The following is a 22216-nucleotide window of genomic DNA, read 5'->3' as shown; positions in this document are numbered from 1 at the left end:
ATATTCTATGAATGTGCCATGGTAATCAGAATCATATCATATTTAGAGTCATTAGTATGTGTGTGTGGTGTCTGCAGAGGGAGTGAACGCTTAATAATTTTGTTAAAACACTTTTATTGAACCACGTGGAGTAACCGCACAGAAAATTGTGGTATTGTTTTATATAACGTGACCAAAGGGTTACAAGTTGTTATTGAATGTGTTATGTGTTGAATGCACACAATCGGCCTGAACTGCTGAGTCACATCACACCTGAGTCTCAAAAAATGAATATACTTGTATTTTATTTGTTTCCTGAGTTTGTGAGATTCTGTCTCCTAAAGTTTTACGCTGTGTGGCTGTGTAGCTGCTGTCCGATGCCGCCCTCTTTTGGACAAATTACATACTCCACAACATTCACATTGTGTGCTAAAATAAAAAAAGAAAAAGGTGGCCCTGAAGTTAAAACCAAAACATTTCCTTCAATGATATAAGGGGCATTGTTGAGTGCAGATGTTACCCATTGCCATCTCTTTGTGTTTTATTTTGTGTGCACACACATCTTTGGAAGACTCATGCAAATAGCACTCCACTTTGTTTGAAAACTACAACTTTTAACTGCTATTCTGTGCATAATTAATCAGGGTATTTTATTTTATTTGTATTTTTTTTTTTTTTTTTGCCATTCGATCAGAAATAATGAATAACTTCAACTTCCCTTTGACTGGTCTAAAGTTCAGTTTTGTTACAAGCAGTGGGTGAATTTCCTATATTAACATATTTAAACAAAATCTGCAAACTACCAAATAAAATTTGTGCTATGCTCATTTTATGTTTTCTGTTGTCAAATTAGGAGTTCAGATGTTGAAATACATTTTTTCTATGAAAGTTGTTTAATTTGCCAATATTCCTATTGCTAAATCTGAGCCTGAGAAGCTGTGAGGCGGTTAGATAGGGGTGGTGAAAAAAAAAAATCAGTAATCGATTAATTGCGATTTTGCTATTAAAGATTATGAATTGGTAATTCTTACAGTTTTTTTTTTAAATTGTATTAAAAACTAGATGATTCCTGCTAATTTGGATGATTTTTTAAAAATTTTATTTACTACACTACACTATACTATATTGTAGGTGTTGGGAGGTGTCAAATAATCAGTCAAATAATTCAGCAGCTGACCGTTGTTAAACGTAAGATCAATAATCAGCAACACTAAAAAATCTGATCGATAATGGTAAATAATAATCGAAAATCAGTTTGTCATCGAATCAAGACTTAAATATTCAAATTGAATTGGGAAATTGGGCTGATTACCCAGCCCTATTGTTTGGCTGTTCAAACACTAGTAGGGACACGGGTTGGGAACCGGAGGGTTGCTGGTTCAAGTCCCCAAAGTAAACGCACAAAATGAAAGAAAAAAAAGCTGCAAAAATAAACAAAATGCCTACAAAACACATACAAAGATTCAGAAGACGACAAAAGAAATATACAAAAGGAAAATGAAAATACATGAGAAGATAAAATAAAGGACAAAAATACACAGAAAAACAAAAATCCTTAAAGACACTGCTACATACAGTACGTGTTTTAATCGTGTCCGTAGGGACATGGGTCACCGGGTCAAGTCTAGCCAAAAATACGGAAGTTTTAGCTGGAGAGGGGCCAGGGCCCTTCTCAAGCACTGCCGAGGCGCCCTTGAGCAAGGCACGGAACCCCAACACGTTACCTTCATAGTAAAAGCAGCCCCACACTGACATCTCTCCATTAATGCATGTCCACAGGTCCTGTTTGTGCATGTGACGTATTTTATTTTGGCATGAGTGTTTTAGGGTAAACATACACTAGAAATGCATCTATAGACCCTTTGATTGTTTGTAAACATTGTGATGTATTTTGTTGGGCGGGGCATTGCCTGGAGGCAAACCACCATAGATATATATAAACACTAGATGACTTACCCGCGTTGTTAGAGACTGGGGAGCGACGTAGCAACGTCCAATTTTCAAACGGCAAGTGGCAATTTCAACATGTACAAGCATCCTACAGTATGTCAAACCTACGTGTAATAATATTTGTAATAAGGCAAACCGTTTGTACAGCCGTCAATATTTCATCGAGTTAAGGGTGTTTTTGTTTGTGCTGATCACTCACCTTCCAACAGCTACCGCACAAGGCGTCAGAATGTCAGAACGTCAGTTGTCTGAGGTAAGATGGCCGCCGTTGAGCTACGCTGGCGAATCCCGCTTGCATCATCTAGTGTTTATATATATATCTATGCTTTAGCCAGCGGCGTTTCCTGTTTTTGCCTCCAGCCACGTCACGAAAGGGGTCTATACCTCCCCCAAGGAGATTATGTTTTATTTATTTGTCTGTGAACAGTCAAACTCAAAAACTAATTGATGGATTTTGATGAAATTGTTGAGGAAATAGATAAATCCCTATGTTCATCTCTTAGAGGTGGTTCTACAACCCCTCCTGCTGGTGACTCTCATCATAGTTTCTGTTTCACTTTCTGTTTTGAGCATATTACAACAGCACAGCCAAGCGCTCGATATAAATGGTCATATTATCCATACAGTAAATACATTTTCAATGTTCATTAAAAAAGGACAAAATTCTGGAGTCATTGTTGATGATATTTGGAAAATATCAGAATTTTTAATTTTTTTTTATTTTACAGCATTCTGAATTTTGCTCTTATGCGAACAATTGGAGTCAATGCAAGAAAAAGCAAATTTAAAGATCATCTCCATGCGGCCTAGATGCAGTTTATGTTTTTTGGGATTTTTGTGTTAATAACTGAATTTTTGACAGCCGTTTGAAATCTGCCTTTAGACGCTAGCAGCTGCTCACAGGTGCTTGGCTTAGTTAATTAGTGAAGGTACAGGTGACATTTTTATGTTGTGATTTGCTCAGTGACATAGAAGATGCGCCATCAAGAAATAGTTGTGTGCATTAATTATTTTGGACTTATTGATTTATTGACTAATCATTGCAGCTGTAGAATTCCTGTAACGAGTGAGATGTTTTAAACTTATGTATCTGGGTAAGTAACTCAATTCTGATCGAGAGGTTGTGGTTTTGATCAAAAACCAATCACTTTGCATGGGAGCTCTGTCTCACTGATGTGTGAATGAGCTCATAATGTAAAATGCATTGAAATTACTTTGTCATTTAAGTGCCATTTAAATTAAGTCCATTATGACATTTACCATTCATTCAGAATTACCTGGCCCCGACCATTTCTGTGCAGCAGCTATAACTTGAAGAATATGTTCATGTGATTATAAAGGAACCTCCCACGACTAATTATCAGGCTTTTTGTTAAAGCTCTGTGTTGTACTTTGTGATCACAAACCTCTGTTTTTTGTGTCATAAATATTAATTTCATGGGAGTAAAGCTAGTGCCTTTTTTTTTAATTTAATTTGATACTACAAAGATACATTTTAGTATCGTTTTAACTTACCACACAACTTATAGCCTAAAAATACCTCCCCCTTCCCCCCCTGTGGTTTGTTGAATGGTATGGTCCAAAGCAGGAGGCTAGCTGCCAGTCTGTGTGCAGAATCTTTAGTGTGACTTGGAACCTGCACAGCATCGTCTGATGTGTTAGAGCTCCTCATGAATATGTACAAAGGCAGGCGTCGCTCACAAAGACGTGAGTAGTATATACTGAGCTGTTCCTGCTGTGACTTTAGGCTTTATTATGTGAGATGCTTTAGTAAAACCTCTAATACTGGTTTAAACGTATTATTATGATAGTGTTGGTAATGACAGTAGTTCAAGAGAATATTAGTTTGTCTATTTCTGTAAATTGTTGCCTGAGTGCTTTCTGCTCTATCGCAACTTTCTGTGTATTTTGTGTGTGTGTTTTTTATTTAAAGGTTACATAGGTCATTTGCTGCTTCGTTGTAATTTTTCATGATTGTGGGCATTTCTTTTAACTTTAGATAGTGTAGATTAGGATCTGTGATATCAGCTGTCGTGAACAAAAGGTTTGAGGTTTCCTAAGAAACCTGGAAGGAGTGGAAAGGAAAACTGAGCTCTGATTTACCCAGTGGTGACTTTAGAATGGCAGCTCTATTTAACCCTGCATCAATTATTATAGGGACATTGATTGGTTAATAATCTGAAATTTAATGTGCGAAACAGTTGACTATTTTAAGTTGAGAGTGAAATGTGATGTTACAGTTGTGCATATTGTGTTGTGGTGTGTAATCACTTAAGCTTAAAGAAATGTGTTCCTAATCTGTCTCACCTGGTTAAATAAAGATTAGCTAAGATTGAATACACTGTAAACCTGAAGAAGTTACCAGAACTCCAAATTTTTTTTTTTAAGTTGATTAACAAAAAAGTCAAAATTTTCCAGAACTTAAAAGGTTGGATGATTGGCTTCTTGTACTTTTTGATAACAGTTAGATTAAAGTGCTATATGAATTAAGTTTATTTTTGAATTATCCCAATTTTGAAACGACAGAAATGACGGGACTTTATCAATCTTAGCATGTAATTACTTCATTCTATTAAGTTGTGTTTTTAAGTTAGGCTTACTTATTAACAAATGTAGTTCAATTTACTCAAACATTATTAGTTAAAGTTACTCAAAAAGGAAGAACATAATGAGATGAGATATTCTTTATTCGTTCCACAAGAAGGAAATTGCATTTCACTTCCATCCCCGTTCAAGAAACATGAAAAGACAATCACATATGACATGGGCGGACAGGAGCATGTTACACCAACTTGATAGAATTAAGTTAGTCGAACTTTTTCTATAACTTTGAGTATCAACAACTAAATCTATTTAATTACTTTGAACGTTCGGGTTTACAGTGTACCTTGTACCGTGGAGCAAACCCAACTGAGCCAATATGACCTTGAGTCACTCATGACCAGGATGTTGGTAAGTAGGGATGTCCCAATTCAACTTTTTCACTTCCAATACGATACCAGCCTTGGGTATTGGCCGATATCGATCCAATACGATATCAGCACAAATCATACATCCTTTTATTATTAGTTATTTTGTAGTGTGGAATGCTAGAATAGGCGTGATCAAGTGATGTCACTCAAACAGAGAACAATAGTCAACAATCCAAGTTCACTTGAGTTATTTTTTACTGTCAGTATATGGTGGGAACAGCTGAGGGCGGGGACAAAAACAACTAAAAGTTATCGGAGCACTTATATCGGAGATTTTAGATGCAGTCCGATAAAATTTGATATTTGTTTTCTGGCTGATATCGGACCGATATCCGATATCAATATCGGATTGGGACATCTCTATTGGTAAGTAGAATCTACTGACGCAGTGTGCCAATTCTCATGTTTTTGACATAATAAAATAACATTAAAATTAGTGGGTCAGAATGTGTGTCCTTTATATGTATGGTTTGCATGCATATTTATATAAATCTTATTTGCACATTGCACCCACAGAGACTTTGTTTATCACAAAAATTGAATGAAAAAACACCCTAGTGAATTGGCACAACACAAAACGTAAGGTAACAGTGTTTCAGTGTCTTTGATAAGTTTAGGTTGTGTTTCCTCCTTTGTTTTCACAGCTGAGGCTCTGATAGTTTTGTGCAGGCAGCAGCTGCCATTCCCATTGGTCTCATTAAACATGTGCTTTGGTGGAAGAAATGGACCATGAATTCAAACATTACAGTGTGTCGCACTCTTTAGAGGGTTGATGAGAATATTACGTGATGCAAAAACAAAGAAAATACTAAATTAAAAATATTTGCCTTTAGAAAAGTGAATCTTCCTCACACTGAAATAATGGTTCATGTCTTTTGATTTAGTATTTTCTTTCTGTTAGTCGTGTTCTATACATTAAATTTCCATTCAGATTTTTGTGGATAATTTGGGGAAAAGAAACTCAAATTTTAGAGAAAGCTGAAAGAAAAAAAATAAATAAATGTCCTATTGTGTTTACATACAATAACCAAAACATTGTTTTAGTGTTTTCTCAACATATCGACATAAGGACAAGGGATCAGCATTCAGCGTTAACTAAAAACATTTAGATATGTTGAATATCACCAGAGCCAACTCATAAAAAAACGACTGAGCATTTTTTTATAATGGGTATCAGCAGCGCAAAATATATTTATATTACCTTATAACTGTTAGACAGGCTAGTAAATTAATGCCTTGCTGAATAACAATCTGTGTGGAAAGAGCAGAATCTAATTCAATACAAATGCATTAAGGAAGGACAGGCCGTGGGCACATTGATCCACATTCCAATATTTGTCTTGATTGGAATCATTCTGGATGCTCGCATGGAGCGCTGCTGATAACTGATGGAGACCTTTCAGTTCTGCTTAGGCTGCTTCAACATTGAATCAATGTGTGCAGGAAGCAGGAGGTTATTAACTACAGTTTGTACAACTGATTTGGTTTAAATTAATCTGCATTTGATTTAGATCTTAATTACAATGTGATAACTTGGAAATATTCTTTCCAACAGCATTCTGAAGCAGAAAACTGCTGGTGCAGACATTAAGCTTTAACCTATTTTCATTAGTTTTTCTCCTTTTAATGCATTTTTGCTTCATGACTTCTGCCATTTCTCCATCAAATTTCAATGCCTTTCCTGCACATTTTCAAGACATTTTCTGCACTTACTGTATAAACCCTTTCTACCACTTTTCCCACCAAATGTCACATATGTTGACTCATTTTCAGACTCAGAAAAGTTTGTTTTGCCAAGTAGTTTTAAAAAAACAGCACAGGGAATTTGACTCTGTAGTCGGTGCGCAGAACAGAAAAAACAAAACACAAGCCAGTAACAGTAATAATAACGATAGTTGTCCCTTTTAACCTATTTTCACCATATTTCGTGCTTGTTTTTGCCATTTGAATGTGACATTTTAACCACATTCACAATTTGTCATGCCCATTATTTGCCAGTTTAAACTAATTGTTCCAATATTGAACCCTTTTTATCACTTTTTCTGCCACTCCAATTTGCAGCTTTTAACTAATTTCTGTGGTTTTTAAAATCCCATTTCACCAGCTTTTTCACCATTTTTGGTCACTTTTAACCCATTTTAATTCGGATTAAAACAAGGATTTCCATCTTTAAGATGATTATATACTACGGTACAGAATATGTGGCAAAATATTAGAAACGTTGCCCCCCTACAACCTTAGTATTGGTTATTCGGGTCATCAAAACATCTCTTTAAATAATGCAGAACGCAGTATCTACCCACAAACTTGGTATTTATCACACAACTAATGTGGTGAATAAGTGTGTGTGTGTGTGTGTGTGTGTGTGTGTGTGTGTGTGTGTGTGTGTGTGTGTGTGTGCGTGTGCGTGTGCGTGTGGTGGAGGGGGGGAATGAAAGTCAAAGTCAATTTAAGGAAGAAAAACCTGATTGCATGGAAACAAACTATTATATTAGTTAAAGGAAATGCAAATGCAAGAGCTCTGTTTGTACCTGTAGGCACAAATAATTAAAAAAAAACCTACCTACCTGTAACTTTCTCTTTACTCATCTGTAATGTAGAATCACCCCCAGAGGAGCAGTTTAGGTTTAGGTGTGATTTGTGGGCTCCATTATCTCTGCCCAGTCCAACTCTAATTACATGTCTGCACCTCCAGAGAAAGCACTAAAGGGCACGCTGACTTGACAGACTCATTTCCAAACCAAAATAAACATGCATGCAAGCAGTAACAGAGGTTATTCAGCCCAGTCTCATTACCCGGGAATTAATCCACAGAGAGTTAGAGAACCCTGAAGTGCTGATAGTTGTGTTGGTGAAGGATCCACAGCGGATGAACAAAGCTGTTACACAACTCAGACACCTGCAGTTTTTAGACGCACAAGGTCTCTTAGAGCTGCAGATTGGTCTTTAATCCTGCAGTGCAGACAGTGTGAAGAGCCCACTGTGACCTCACAGAAGAGATTGCACTGTGTGGAAGAGCATGAAGAAAAGAAGTTTCATAATGTGTATGTGTGTGAAGTGTGACAAAAACGAAGACAAACACTACTTAGGTCCAAAGATATATATATATATATATATATATATATATATATATATATATATATATATATATAGAAATGAGTTTTTCCTTTGTGCCTTATAGAAGGGTCGTTGACCATAATGACACGTCATTGGCTGTTACAATAAGAAAATAAAAAAACGCTGGAAGCTAAAGTGAGTCATACCATTGAGGGACTTGCACAACTTTGATCATTTGTGTGATCAGTTTTACTGTAATCTATCAGAGGGAGCTCAAGCACTCATTATTACCTTAAAACAGACCAAACACTAGAGTAGGTAATTATACTAATATTTGGTGAAGTTTGATGTGAAAAAAAAAAACGAATTTAAGCTACATTTTTTTAAAAAAAAAACAAATGAAAGGCCAGAGTGTAGATATGAGAAAAGCACCAATAAGTTAGAATCCATGTGTCGAATTCAAGGTCCGGGGGCCAAATCCAGCCCTTCAGAGCATTCACATCAGCCCACAGGGAAAAGTAAAAACGACAGAAAATATGAATTGTCTAAATTACCAAGTAATTAGGTCACCAATAGCCCAGCCTCTCCAAATACACAAATTCAATGAAACTCCACAATATTTGCATGGGCTAACAGTTTCCCAATGCTTTTATCACACAATGGCAGTAATTTCTAATCACAAATTACAAATTTCTACAGTTAATCTCAAATTATTCTAGAACATTTTTTATTAAATAAAAACTATAAAAACATCTGTTACTTTTTTGCTTTGATTTTGTAGATAAATTAATTTATACGTGGAAGCGCAAACTAAGACAATCAATTTGAAATTTGTCATTTTCCCACCAAAAACCCGGTCCCACTTGAGATCAAACTGGTCCTTATTTGGTTAGACAGCCCTGAGTTGGAATTAATATACTTATAGTATTATATTGTACTTTGCCTTACTCCAAATATCAGCTTGGACAGGCTTCAACATCACCAGTGACTCAGTATAGCATAAATAAAAGACGAATAAAAAGTAGAAAAATTAAAAGTAAAATATTAGCTAGTTTTCCTTTTTCAATGTTATTTATATATATGTCTATGAAAATGTTGCCATAGTTTACACATTCATCCACTGCTATACCCATTTGACCGCTACAGTGGCACAGAATAAGCCTATTCCAGCTAACACATGGGGTAAGGCAGAGAGTACAACCTTGAAAAGTTACCAGCTAACACAGGCATAGCACACAGATAACAGGCGGATAAGCATAAAAAATAAATAAATATAATAAGCACGTGTCTAGGGACCATGGAGAGACCAAAGTAACCACAGTAAACACACACTCAGGGAGAACAACCAACGAGCAGCCCCTTGCTTCCATATGTATTTATCTTTTTAAATAATCATATTTATATATAAATTTTACATTTTCTGTTCTTACAGAATTAACTTATTCTGCTATTGCCACTGTATAGAGCTCAAGTGACTTTATAAAAGCTGCTTTGCTGCTGTTTCTCCACAGAAGTCGAGTAGATGGGCAGCATGTTGTGTATCTTAGTCTAGATTTCATCTTCTCTGTGTTTTTCTTTTTCTTCTTTCCTACACTGACCAGCTTTCCTAATAAAGTTAAAAATACACTTTTTATGTCCTCCTTGTTATGATGCTGCACACAGCCTTATAGCATCAATCACGGGTTAAGTGGCTACTGCCAACATGGCTCTTTCTCTTTTATCTCCAGCTCCAACTTTGCACAGAGGAGTCTCTTTTTATGCACATGCACACATACTGTATACACCATTCCTCATGTCTGCTTGTGCTCTGGTAATTGACAAGCCAGGGGCCAATCTGCACCGGCCCATCCCATGAATTAATCAAGGGAAGGCGATAAATGGTAAAGTACTAACAACTGGGCTGCAACTCTTCAGTTAAAAAACAAGTTTACTTCCCAAACTTTTCCTCTTGCCTCATCATTCTTGCATTTAATATGTTTATTCTCTGGATGAGTCACCCGTCAGTAGAGATCCCACTCGACTTACCCCACGTGAACCTCTGTGTGTGTTGGTGCATGATGGGGCAATCATTTGGTGCCAGAGGAGTGTTTTAGTGTGCAAAGCTAGAGGGGGCTGAGCATTAGCTGAAGTAGCGATGACAATCCAGCAGGATCAATAAAATGATTGGATTTTACACAGCACGGTTTTTGGCAGGATGGACTGAGTCGTCAATGTGCATCCATGACAACCTCACCAAATTTCTACTTCCATCCATTTTCCATTTTACTCGGTGGTGGTACACTCTGGAAAGGGCACCAGTCCATCTCAGTGCAACGCACACACACCTATAGTCATGTTTTTGGGTTGTGGGAAGAAGTTGGTTAATTCTTTGTTCAGTCATTAAAACAAGGCTTTACACAGAAAAGGAAAAATAATGTCTATACATAATGACTGAAGGGGTTAAAGCTGAAGTATATTACTTATTGATGACTTACCCCATGAGCACAATTCCAAAATACACAGAACCAAACAGCAAACAAAATGATGAAAAATGATAGCAGCTGAGAACAGCAGGCAACAAGATAGAAAAAATAGAATCATTGGGTTACAGACAGTCATCATTAGTCATGTCCAAGTTTAAACACACAAATCTAGCGATAAACAGAAAACATTTTCCTGCTTCTTTTGTTTTTTCTATTTCTTCAATTTCCCATTCCTTCCTTCTTCCCTTTTCCCTTTTTTTTTTTTTTAAACCCTGCCCCCCTCACTATGCACATACTCTCATACATACAATATACATGAACACACATTTAAAACATAAAGCAAACACACAGAATGTGACAAAACAGATTAGCATGGGGAGAACATGCAAACTCCACTCCAAAAGGACCCAAGTGTCCACCCCATGGGCTTGAACCCAGGACGTTTTTGCTTTGAGACAAATGTGCTAATCCTACATTAACATGTGCCCTTAACTTCATTCCCTTGTTTGTTTCATTCAAGACATTAAAACTAATTTCTTTCCCCTCCACATTAAAAAAAGAAGAATAGATGAATGAAAAAGAGCAGAAAGAAGAACATTTATAACAACTGCCACCTCCATAAAAAATATATTACATTAGACAAAGGTAAACTGCAACGCAGTCATTGTCGCACATCATTTTAAACCACAATACAGTTACACTATTTCCTCAACATAATACATTTCACATTCTTTTTGACCATATTAATTTCATCATTTAGATTCACTTAATAATTTGTCTAGTGTGAGTCCATATTCGGCTCATTACTGCATCCAATCTGGCCTAGAAAATTATTTTATAACTAAAAATAACATGAAAAGCATTGATTATTAAGTAATACACTCTGTTATTGGTTTTTAAACTTTTTAATATTTAAAAATAGAATTTTAAAGTGGAAAGTTTATCAATTGTATAATTTAAATGGCTGAGATTGTTGAAATGTTGAAAGAAACTTTGTAATCTGGCCGACATAAGAATAAATTTAACTGCATGACTAAAATCTAGTCAATCTAGTCTTTATATTCAAAATTACAATGTCAAAAAGGCATCATTTCCCAGTTTATGAAAAATTGCCTTAATTTGAATTTAAAGAAGTCATTAACTAGTCATTATTAGGTGTCATTCTTCTGAATTAGAGACTGCTTTTTATGTCATTTGAGGCGTTGTGGAGTAAAGTTTAATCACAACAGAAATGTGAATACAAATTTATCTGTTGTATATGCCTATGCTCTGACAACGTTGTACTTTCATGGTTCACATGAACATGTGACATTGACCTGACTATAGTAAGACATATGTGTTCATAAGGCTTTCTGTGTACGGATGGCTGCCATTTTATTGGACTGTTTTTGACCCTGGTCTGTGTTTTTCTTATCAGACGTCAACATGGCTGGGGAACCCAAACCATACAGGTCTAAGATGGGCTCTAAGAGGCCTCTCTCATCTCTCTACAGGTCTGTATGTCTGATTAAAGATTATATGTTAGATTTAGATTATACAAATACATATTAGAGGGAAATAATACATTCAATATTAAATGATTCTAATCAGTAAAATTCTGCTTGACTTTGGCTACATTGTGACCAAGAACAAAGACACTGTAAAGAGAAACACAAAGATGCTACTCAGTTAAAAAGTCTCTTCTTGATGTGCAAAACTGCCAAAATGGTGCTCGTGTATACACGTAAAATTTGAAATGCTGAATTAATTAAAAAGCAAAACCTCGATAAAAAATTTTAAATGTCTGCTTCCTCCATTGTTTGTAAAGAAAACTTTTCTCCAATGTTTACAGTGGCTACGATTTTGACTACGACTATCACAGAGATGACTTCTACGGCAGGTACGTAAAAAGCTATATTTGGATGTTTGTAGTCATCAAAAATCTCAACAGTATTGTTAAAAACTGTGCAAGATCAAAGAACCTGCACTGTTATTATATCAGTGGGAATAGTAGAATTATGACACATTTGTTGAATGTTTCAGTTTCTCACTAAATCAGGAGTGTCACACTCATTTTAGTTCAGGGGCCAAATACAGACCAGTTTAATCTCAAGTGGGCCACAGATTTTAAGCAAGAAAAAGAGCAATTTCAACAATAATGTGCTCTAGTTTGCACTTCCAGGTATAAATTACATATAAAGTATATAGAAGACTGACAATAGCCAAGCATTAAGTGACCTTAAACATAAATTCACATACATTTCCTTGATATTATCAAAAATTGTTGTTTAATTTAGCAGCAATGTCAAAGCTGTAATACATTATTTGTCTAAATATGATGTGTATTTGGAGGGACGGAGATATCTACAACTTAATTATGTTTTAATTTACACACTGATATATGTTTTTTACATCATTTTTACTTTCTCCCGTGGGCTGTATTAGATGCGCTAAAGGGACGGATTTGGCCCCCAGGCCTTGAGTTTGACACATGTGGTCTAAATGCTCATACAAACAATTTGAGAACAAAATTGACTCTTACAACTGCTCCCTCTTTATGTTTCCTTGGATTTAAAAAAACAGATTTCTTATGAGTATAGAAAGCTGTGTCTTTGGCAGACTTTCTACATCATCACATGCAGAATAAATTGAAGGTTATTATTATTTTTCATTGCCTGACTTACTAATGATGCCTGTATCTTCAGGAGCTTGAATGTCAGACAGTCCCTTGGTAGGTTGTTCATCCATCTCAGCAGAAAATGTTTCTTCACTCTGACATTTCATGGTTTGTTTATGTCAACTGCACAATACTATGAACTTTAGCCATTGCTGTTATTTAGGCAACTTGATGTCATGTTAGCAGAATTTAAAAGAAAAAAAATGGATTCACACATTATGCACAGGCACTGTGCTAATCTTTGAGGCATGCATGTGGGTGAAACACTTCTATATTTGGGCTATGGGAGGAAACACCGACTATTTGTTCATCTATAAAACATTATATTACTTTTTTCTTCCACAGACTCTTTGAATACCACGGTTGTGTCCTGCCCCCGACTCGAAGCGTGATTCCCATCAAACGCTCCCGGCTAGTCGTTCCATCCACTCGTAGAGCCAAATCCTCTTTTCCAATCAGGGCCTGTTCATCCTCTTCCTCCTCTTCTTCATCCTCCCGAACACTCATTACCAGCTCATCCATAGCTGGTCCTAAACGTATGTGCTCCTTGTGCTCTTTGCTCTAAATACATTGATTTCTTATTGTTTGTTTTTTGTAGGGATGGGAATCGAAAACCGGTTCTTTCTGAGAACCGGTTCCCAGTAATCCAATTCTTTGGAATCGTTTGTTTGCTTGCCTGTCAATTCTGTACATCGGTTCCTCTTACGTTGCAAATACGTAACAATAAACTCTTCCAGGTCCTGTATATTGTGTGTTTATGCTAGCACCAAGTGAAGCTCCTTCTACCATATAGTTGTTTGCTGTCCACCGTGGAGAATCCACCTCCTCCACCTGCAGCTGTGCTGTTCTCCGTGCTGTGTTTGTAGCATCTCTGTTGCTACGATACTCAATTCCGGGTTCTGTACACTCACGCAAAAGTTGCTTCTTGCGTGGACTTTTCTTCTGAAAACAACAAACTTCCGCAATAACACACACCTCGGCGCCATTTTATGTCCTCATTACAAGTAATCAGACATGGGAGACGGACTAGTACTGATCGTTGTCTTTAGTTTGCTCTTTCACACACACACACACACACACACACACACACACACACACACACACACACACACACACACACACGGCTGATGACGTCACATGTAACAACGGGGACGGCGTCTCTGAAGGGCCATTTATAGAAATGTAAACAAAGGCTAAACTAAAGCTTCACCGTTTAAATACATAACAATAAGTGCAGCTGTACTTTTGGTTATTGTTATTTTTTACAGAATAAATATTTGTTTTATGTCTGAATTAGTTTTGGATCAAGTTGTTCAAGTTCAACAGGGGCACTGTAAATATTATCAAATGTTTGTAGCCAAAATGTGTCATGTTGTAATATTAATAATAATAATTCATCAATTTAATATAGCTCTTTTGTATATATTATTATCCAGTGAAAACAATCTATACCTGGTGGATTAAAAGAGAGCTGATATTCCTGCAGGAAATTTAAGAGACAAAAATAAGATAATAAAGAGTTAAAGCAAACAAATCCATTTGTATTATTTAATTACCTCACCCAATGAAAATCGATAAGAGAATCGCTAAGGAATCGAATCGATAAGCAGTATCGTTAATGAAATTGGAATCGCTAAATTCTTATCAATTCCCATCCCTAGTTTTGTGTGTGTGTTTTTTTAACAGTTGAAATACAAATAAAGCAATCATTCAGATACCATAACATGACAAATGTAATTCAATCCTCAGTATTTTTAAACATCAACAAAAAAAAAAAAGACGGAGCAGTTTCTGAATTTGAATTTAGTCTTCACGACTATGTTGTTATAGTCTGTCATGTGTCATAAATGTTTTGTCCAAACAGACATTTTGGTGTGTTTGCAGTTAAAACAGACCAGCTCGTGTCCATTAAGAAGGAGCTGTCACAGATTAAGAACAAAATTGACTCGCTGCTAGGAAGGCTAGAGAAGTTTGAGAGGCAACATCGTTTCAATGCTGGTAAGATGAAAAAGAAGACAAGCATCCATGCAGCAATGTCAATGCTGTAATACGTTATTTGTCTAAATATGATGTAATAATATCGATAACAAATGTCCGTCTGTGTCTTTTTCTCCTAAATGCTTTCCAAGAGATGCAGAGGAAGCAGGAGGGGGTGTATGAGTGTCTCCATGGCAATAGAGTCGACAACAGTGGAGAGGAAATGGAGAAGACGGCCGAGGTGGAGGTGGGGGAGATTACAAATGGCAATGAAGATGACTTCGAAGACGAAGGCACTAATGGCATGGTGAGCAGGATACATTTTATATTTACAGGTGTGTAATGGAAGCATGAACTGGAGCTGAGTGCAGGGGAGTTTGAATGTATGAATAAATAAATGAAAGAAAACCTGCTGAAAGTGTCATTTATCAGATTTTAAATGTGCTACGTTCACCACATAAATGTGTCTGATGGTGGTTTTATTTGTTGACTTTCTGTCCTGCATAATGTGAACATGTTTCAAAAAAGTTAGCATCTGAAAAGACTATCAGTTAAAAATAAGGAGTAATATTTTAGTTCAGGAGCCAAATACAGACCAGTTTGATCTCAAGTGGGCCGCAGATTTTACGCAGGAAAAATAGCAATTTCAGCATTAATTTGCCCTAGTTTGCACTTCCACATATAAATTACAAACATAGTGTATGAGACCGACAACCAAGCATTAAGTGACCTTGAACTTAAATTCACTTACATTTCCTTGATATTATGAATGATTGTTATTTAATTTAGTAGAATAATTTGAGGAAATTTGTAGGATTTTTAATAAATTGAGTTTTGTAATTTGTACAATTATACATGTTTTTTCTGTAATTTCACTTACTTTAGCGGACCAAATTTGATGCTCTAATGGACCTAATTTGGCCCCCGGGTCTTGAGTTTGACACGGGTTGTAGACTAAAGGGCACTGAAATATTTTGAAGTTTTGGAGATTTTTCACCTCTCATCCAAGAGGGAAAGGTGTGAAAAACAAGATCATATCATTTCTTTTACTAGTTTTACCTCAACCTGGAGAAGTGACAAACTCTATAAGTCAGAATGTAAAAACCTCTTGAATTAGAAACGTCTTCTACTCCACAAGTTCAGTCGTCTTTTTGAGTTTCCTGAAATAAGTAATCCCCACCTAAATGTACATCGTCAAAGGAAATAAATCATTGTGTAGAAAGGGGACAAATGTTGATATGACTTCAATATAATATTAGGTAAAACGCTAAGAATTACTAGCTCCTCCTTCATAATTAAGAACTTGGACTTGGTGACACTCTGTTTGCATGAAACTTTATTTTTGTTGTTTTCCAGATAGAAAATCACACATCTGACATTGACAACTGAAAGAGGTGAGTCTCTATACTTTCTATGTGTGTGCCATTTCTGTTTCACAGTCTTGGAAAAACAAACACACAGCAGCCTCTTCAGGGAAAAACAACTTACTATAGCTAACTAAGAAAATCGAAACCATTTTCAAAGGCTTAATGTAATGAGAAACGGCTCTTGACGTTCCCGTTTCAGTTTGTCACACTGCTCCCTGGTATACGAATAGATGCTTTTCATACCAGAAGCATTTATCTTTCTTTCGATTCCCTCCCAAACTACATCGATTCACTCCAATATATTGATGAAAATAATTAACATTTACTGCAGATGTATTTTTTTCCCTCCATCTTAGGTTGTGGAGAGGCCTACAATAAGGGACGCCAGAGGACCAGCAAGCAGCAACACCTTCTGATCAAAGGCAGTGTATTTGACATGAAAGAAGTGATGTTGGAAGAAGAATCCTTGTGTTTATTTGCTTTTTTGCCTCATTCAAACTGGACTTTCCTGATTTGTGCTGTAATGGAACACAGAGTATGAACGCTCTCAAAGCTACTGGAAGATCACTTGCAAAAAATTACCCAATCATTTCTCTTTAAGTTATTGCCATTCTGGAAAAAAATATGGACTAAAAATAAATTGTATGGTTTATCTATAATGTTTGTTTATTTTTTGTGCGTAATGTTAAAATCAATGGAAAAAGTTGTTAACTTTTTTGTATCCGTCTGTTTTTGTTTCCGTGCACTGAAAACTGGCAATTCATCAAGCAGGCAGGAAGCTAAATATTATTGTAACACATACAAAGATTTTATATAAGTGCTTTGTTTTATTTATCAAATGTGAAACATATGTGACAATGTAATTCACTCACAATGTGTAATTTATTCTCCTCTACATTGATTTTACATTTTAATATTTAAAAGCATTGTTTTTTGTAATCAGAACAATGTGACAACTGTTTGTTTTATTATAACATGACTTGTAAAATCATAAATGATCATTTTTATGTACATAAACCTGCCATTTATTCAAAATGTGTTGACATTTACTTTCTTAATTTGGGGGTGGGAAACAGTGGTTGTAACTTGGTCTCAATCTGAGATTAGTTGTAAATAGTATTATATATATATTTACAACATAATTCATTTTTTAAATTTGTTAGAAATCTTCTATCCATGTGTGATCCGAGAGGTTTTTTAAATAAAAAATTAAGAACGTACGACAATATATAGATAATTATTACAGTTAAGTACAGAGTTACATAGGTTACGTAGGGGTGGCATTTGTCATTCCAGAATTTATAATTAAGAGTAGCATGAAAGGTCAATGAGGGGGTGTCAGTATATACAGGGGAATTATGGCCTTGTTACTTGCATTGCAATGGGTGGAGGAAATCAAACCACTGAAAACGGTCATTTTTCAGACTGTATTTCCTCACTATCAACTTACAACACCTGAAGGGAGGAATGACATTCTAATCGAAATACAACAAATACTATTCAGGAGTCAGGTGATGGGCCTGTCAGTAATCTTTCTATGGGTCCCAGCACACTGCGGGATAAAAGGAAATGAATTAGCAGATAAGAAAGCAAAATAAGGAACAAAGTATATTAACATTGATTTGATAATTCAGCTCCGAAAAACAGATAAATGGGATATTATCAAACGGCAAAAGCAATGAGAGGAAGAGAGAAAAGGAAGGGGGTATTACATAATGTAGTCTAGTGATCTTTAAATTATATTTATAATGATCGTAGTTTTATTTATTTATTTATTTAACCGGTAGAATGTACATAACTTTCACTGTATATATTGTACACATCTATGTTTATGTTTAACTTAATGTATTTATACGCTGCCCTAATAAATGAAATGAATACAAACACGGGTTGGGGAAATGAGGAAAGCTGGAAGAAACAGAAATGAAGAAGGAAAAATATCAAGAATGAGGTTTGGACACACACAGGACTGAACAACACGTTATTTAAGATGGGGAACCATGAGACTGTATTTTGGGGAATTTGGAGACAGTTGAGCATGTATTGTTTGAATGTGAGGAAGCTTAAACTAATTTAAGGCAAATTCAATTTAAAAATCCTGAGAGAAAGTTTAGAAAGGAAAGAGTATATGGTTATATTTCAGTTTTTGATAGAAATACACGTTATGGATAGGATATAAGAGGTTTTACTTTTTGTTTTGTTTGTGAGCAAACGCTAGATCCACATACCACAGCAGCTGGTGGCGGTAATGCACCACTTATTGTTTACTAACCACCATAATAATCCACAGAAGAAGAAGAAAAGTTCACCGGAAAACGTCCATAGAGACGTGATGTACACAGGAAGTGTGTCTCCTGGAGCGGTGGTTTCAAATAAACGGAAAACTAAATGATAAATCACCTTCAAAGTAGTTTCTACCGACAGAAAAAGATGGATGTCATGTTTGTGCTTAGAGCTCCTGAGATAGACGCTTAATGACAGTCCTGTCTGTCCGCTGAGCTTTGAGTTCAGTCGAAGTTGAGGCTTCAATCTCAGTTTGAGCTGCTAATGTTTAGCATACTAACATCTGTCTGTTAATGAGTAGATGTAATATATAAACTCATGCTGTAAATCGTCTCATGCCATTGATATGGGGGACAAAGAGCTGAGCCTCGTTGACAGCAACGTCACAAGGTAACCTTTTTAAAAGTTATTTTTATAATTGTGTGCAAAATTCACGAAGGTGGGATTAAACTGTATCGTAAACCAAAGACTCACATTTAAGTTTCCAGTCAGGCCATTGAATGTGTGTATGATTTATACACATTCATTTACACAGGGTTAGCGGGGTAGCTAAAAATAAATATGACCTAAAATAAAACTGACGGAACTTTAAGTCACGTGGTGCACCTATCACGTGACCTTAACTGGCCAATGAGGGGCTCTCCGTTTGAATAGACAGAACTGCTATTCTTACGTTTCCGTATCACGAGCCACTGCATTCAGTAAACTTTTAAGAACCTGGGACGTGGAATATCTAGCTTTTGCCCAATATCTGGGAAAAAGTTGTGGCCAACATAGAAACTATTTTTATAAATGTGAAATATAATTTTATAATTTCTAATACTCCTCAGTCTCTTCTACTTATTTTAAAATCCTGCAGATGATTTCATGACTTGTAAATTCCATCTTTTGTTATAAATCTGACCATGTCAAACTCTTTCTAGTTTGTTAGACGTTCACTTAAATCCCAGTGTAACGTCACTTATTCTGCACTGCAATCGCATCCCGAGGATTGAGGGTCTGGCCTCAGCCTGGCATCTGCGACACCTGGACCTTTCCTCCAATTTAATTTCAAAGATTGAAGGACTGAGTTCCCTCACTTCACTGAGGACTTTAAATTTGTCCTGCAACTCTATTATCACAGTTGAAGGTGAGTCTTTAATCAAGATTTTATTGATATAACAGATTCTGTTGTGTTTGAGCTATAAAAGCTCTTGTTAATGTCCTCTTTGCTTTTCTTTAGGACTGAATGGACTTGTGAACCTCACTAGATTAAACTTGTCCTACAATCAAATAAATGACCTTAGTGGTATGTTGAAACTGGGGTCGTATCAGAACACGTTTTCCTTTTTCTGTGAAGACATGTGTAGGAGCGTCAGATCGCTCACTGCTGGTTTCTCCTGACCTCATTAGGTTTGCTGTATCTCCATGGCTCGGAGTACAAGCTAAAACACCTCAGTCTCCATAGCAACCACTTGGACAATATTGATCACCTCCTGCAGTGCCTCTTGGGAATACAGTGTCTGAGAGAGGTCACATTGAGTCAGGATGGCAGAAATAACCCCATCTGTAGGTCACCAGGTACGACTAGAGTCATGACATTGGGTTAATGTAAAGATGGATACATTTAGTGCATTAAATCAACATGGATGTTGGGTTATAGGAGTGAATTTGAAAAGGTTTAGTTCTAAAACAAAATATTTACTAACAATGGTCGCTGAAAAATCTAGAGTCACTCTTTCTGTTTATTGGGGAAATTTGCCTCCTGATTTAAACTACATTATTTGTGTTTAAACTGCTAGGGACGATTTTCTTTTATATGATAAAGACATTGGGGCAGATTCGCTAAAGGTTTAGGGGTATTAAAACATGTGCAAACATCACTCCACGTGCTGATAAGGGGTACAAACCAAGGAATCAGGACTGCGCGTGTTCAGCCAATCACAATGAGCCCACAATCCATTTAGCATGTTTCCCTCTGATGAATATGTAATGTAGGCGGATCTCATAAGGAGTACAAAAATATGGGAGGGGGAAATGCAAATAAATTAATGTAGTTGGCGCAATGCAATTCATCAAACTGGCTAAACATTAGGTATTAAAGTTTATTAAACAACACTTTTATTTACTTATTTTTTCTTTTCTTTTCTACATTATTGAATGTTTGTGCAGCAGACAGAGAACTCAACATGCCTCCAATATAACTTCTTAAAATGTCATTTTGTGCTTCTGTGCACTCACCTCTCTATGTTAAACGAGCAAAGTGTTCATTTAAATAAAACGGTCTCAACCATGCGACACGCAATCTTAAGGAATCTACCCTATAGTGTAGGCCTCGCAAATAAATAAATCAAACATAAGTTGCTTAAAAAGATGATGTAAAAGTTTGAAATTGCTGCTCGAAAGTTTGTCTTGGTCTCAACTGTCAACATTCTCAAAAAAAATTTGTGTTTTGAAGAAGAATAGTCACACTTTTTACATTTCCAATAATATATATATTTGTTCTCCTATGTTGTTGAAATCTCATTGTAATGGGGGAAATCTTGCAATCAAATCCTGTTGCTCGAGCACGTGTTTCTGTTGACCTGCAGGTTACAGGGAGACTGTGTTCGAGTCACTTCCTCAGATCTCAGTTCTGGATGGCCTGGACCACCAGGGTAATCCAGTTCCTGTTCGACACAGTCCTCTTAACATCCCTGGTCTGGAGGACTACGTAGACCTCCTGTTCACCTCGGATACCAGTCACAGCGAAGTGGTACATTTTTTTTTATGTGGATTTCATATTAACTGTATGGTTTTTGTTTTCTGTTTTAATTTTTTATTTTTTTTTCAAATTGACTACCCGCTCCATAAAGTTTTTCCAAATGTATTTTAATAAGATATTTAATTAATTTTTGAATGGCATCACTATGTCTTGCTCCACAATTGGAAAAACTAATATACCTGTAACACATTTTTCAAAACTTCACACTTTCAGCAATCTGTTTTGTAAATATTTAGAATAATCATTGCATTGTTATTACATGGATATACTTTTACACAGATTAAATTATACATCTTATAGTTTCCTCACATTCAAAGCCGTAAGCCGGGGTGGTTTTGTGTTGCAGGATAAATGCGGGGGTCCCATCACCACACCCCGCATTGACCAGGTGCTGACCCACTTCCATCGTCAGGCTGATTCACCATCACATCCCCTCCACATCCAGCATGTTCCGCCCGCTACAGCTGCTCCTTTAGAGGCTGGCAATGAGAAGCGCATCCGAAGACTGGAGCACCAAGTGTGTCAGCTCATCCAACAGGTGCATTTTTAACTCTGCTGATATTTGTGTACCAGCAGATGTGATAAAGTGTGCAAATAAAGTGTCTAATACTGGTCTAAGGTTTATTTTTCCTAATAAATTTCTAGTCTTGAAGGTTTGATTCTGCGTGCAGCATCTATATCACATGCAGAGTAACAAAATAATTTTTTTTACAAATAATTGTTTATGTTTTTTCAAAACACACCTTAAAATTACTGTATAAATCATAATT

The 22216-nt window shown here is 36.2% G+C and overlaps 2 protein-coding genes across 6 annotated transcripts in view; both read left to right on the top strand.

The window, feature by feature from the left end:
- The window catches only part of LOC114479308 (RNA-binding Raly-like protein), a 58759-nt gene extending 41391 nt beyond the window's left edge, over positions 1-17368 (top strand). For all 5 annotated transcript variants that reach the window (XM_028472920.1, XM_028472919.1, XM_028472921.1 and 2 more), the window contains 7 exons: positions 11838-11913; positions 12252-12299; positions 13422-13612; positions 14961-15074; positions 15206-15360; positions 16410-16447; positions 16777-17368. In XM_028472920.1, coding sequence (XP_028328721.1) covers positions 11838-11913; positions 12252-12299; positions 13422-13612; positions 14961-15074; positions 15206-15360; positions 16410-16442 — 617 coding nt within the window. In that variant the 3' untranslated portion in view covers positions 16443-16447; positions 16777-17368. The remainder of the gene's footprint in view (positions 1-11837; positions 11914-12251; positions 12300-13421; positions 13613-14960; positions 15075-15205; positions 15361-16409; positions 16448-16776) is intronic.
- A 1391-nt stretch (positions 17369-18759) lies between these two features.
- lrrcc1 (leucine rich repeat and coiled-coil centrosomal protein 1) lies at positions 18760-21996 on the top strand. The gene is made up of 6 exons (XM_028473389.1): positions 18760-19093; positions 19627-19832; positions 19926-19991; positions 20096-20263; positions 21274-21437; positions 21793-21996. The coding sequence occupies exons 1-6, from the start codon at positions 19050-19052 to the stop codon at positions 21994-21996; spliced, it is 852 nt and encodes a 283-aa protein (XP_028329190.1). The 5' UTR covers positions 18760-19049.
- Positions 21997-22216: the final 220 nt, after the last annotated feature.

This window comes from Gouania willdenowi, chromosome 17 (genome assembly GCF_900634775.1).
Source record: "Gouania willdenowi chromosome 17, fGouWil2.1, whole genome shotgun sequence".
Lineage (NCBI taxonomy): Eukaryota > Metazoa > Chordata > Actinopteri > Blenniiformes > Gobiesocidae > Gouania > Gouania willdenowi.
The sequence above is the reverse complement of the archived record's forward strand: the minus strand, read 5'-3'. Positions and strand labels throughout refer to the sequence as shown.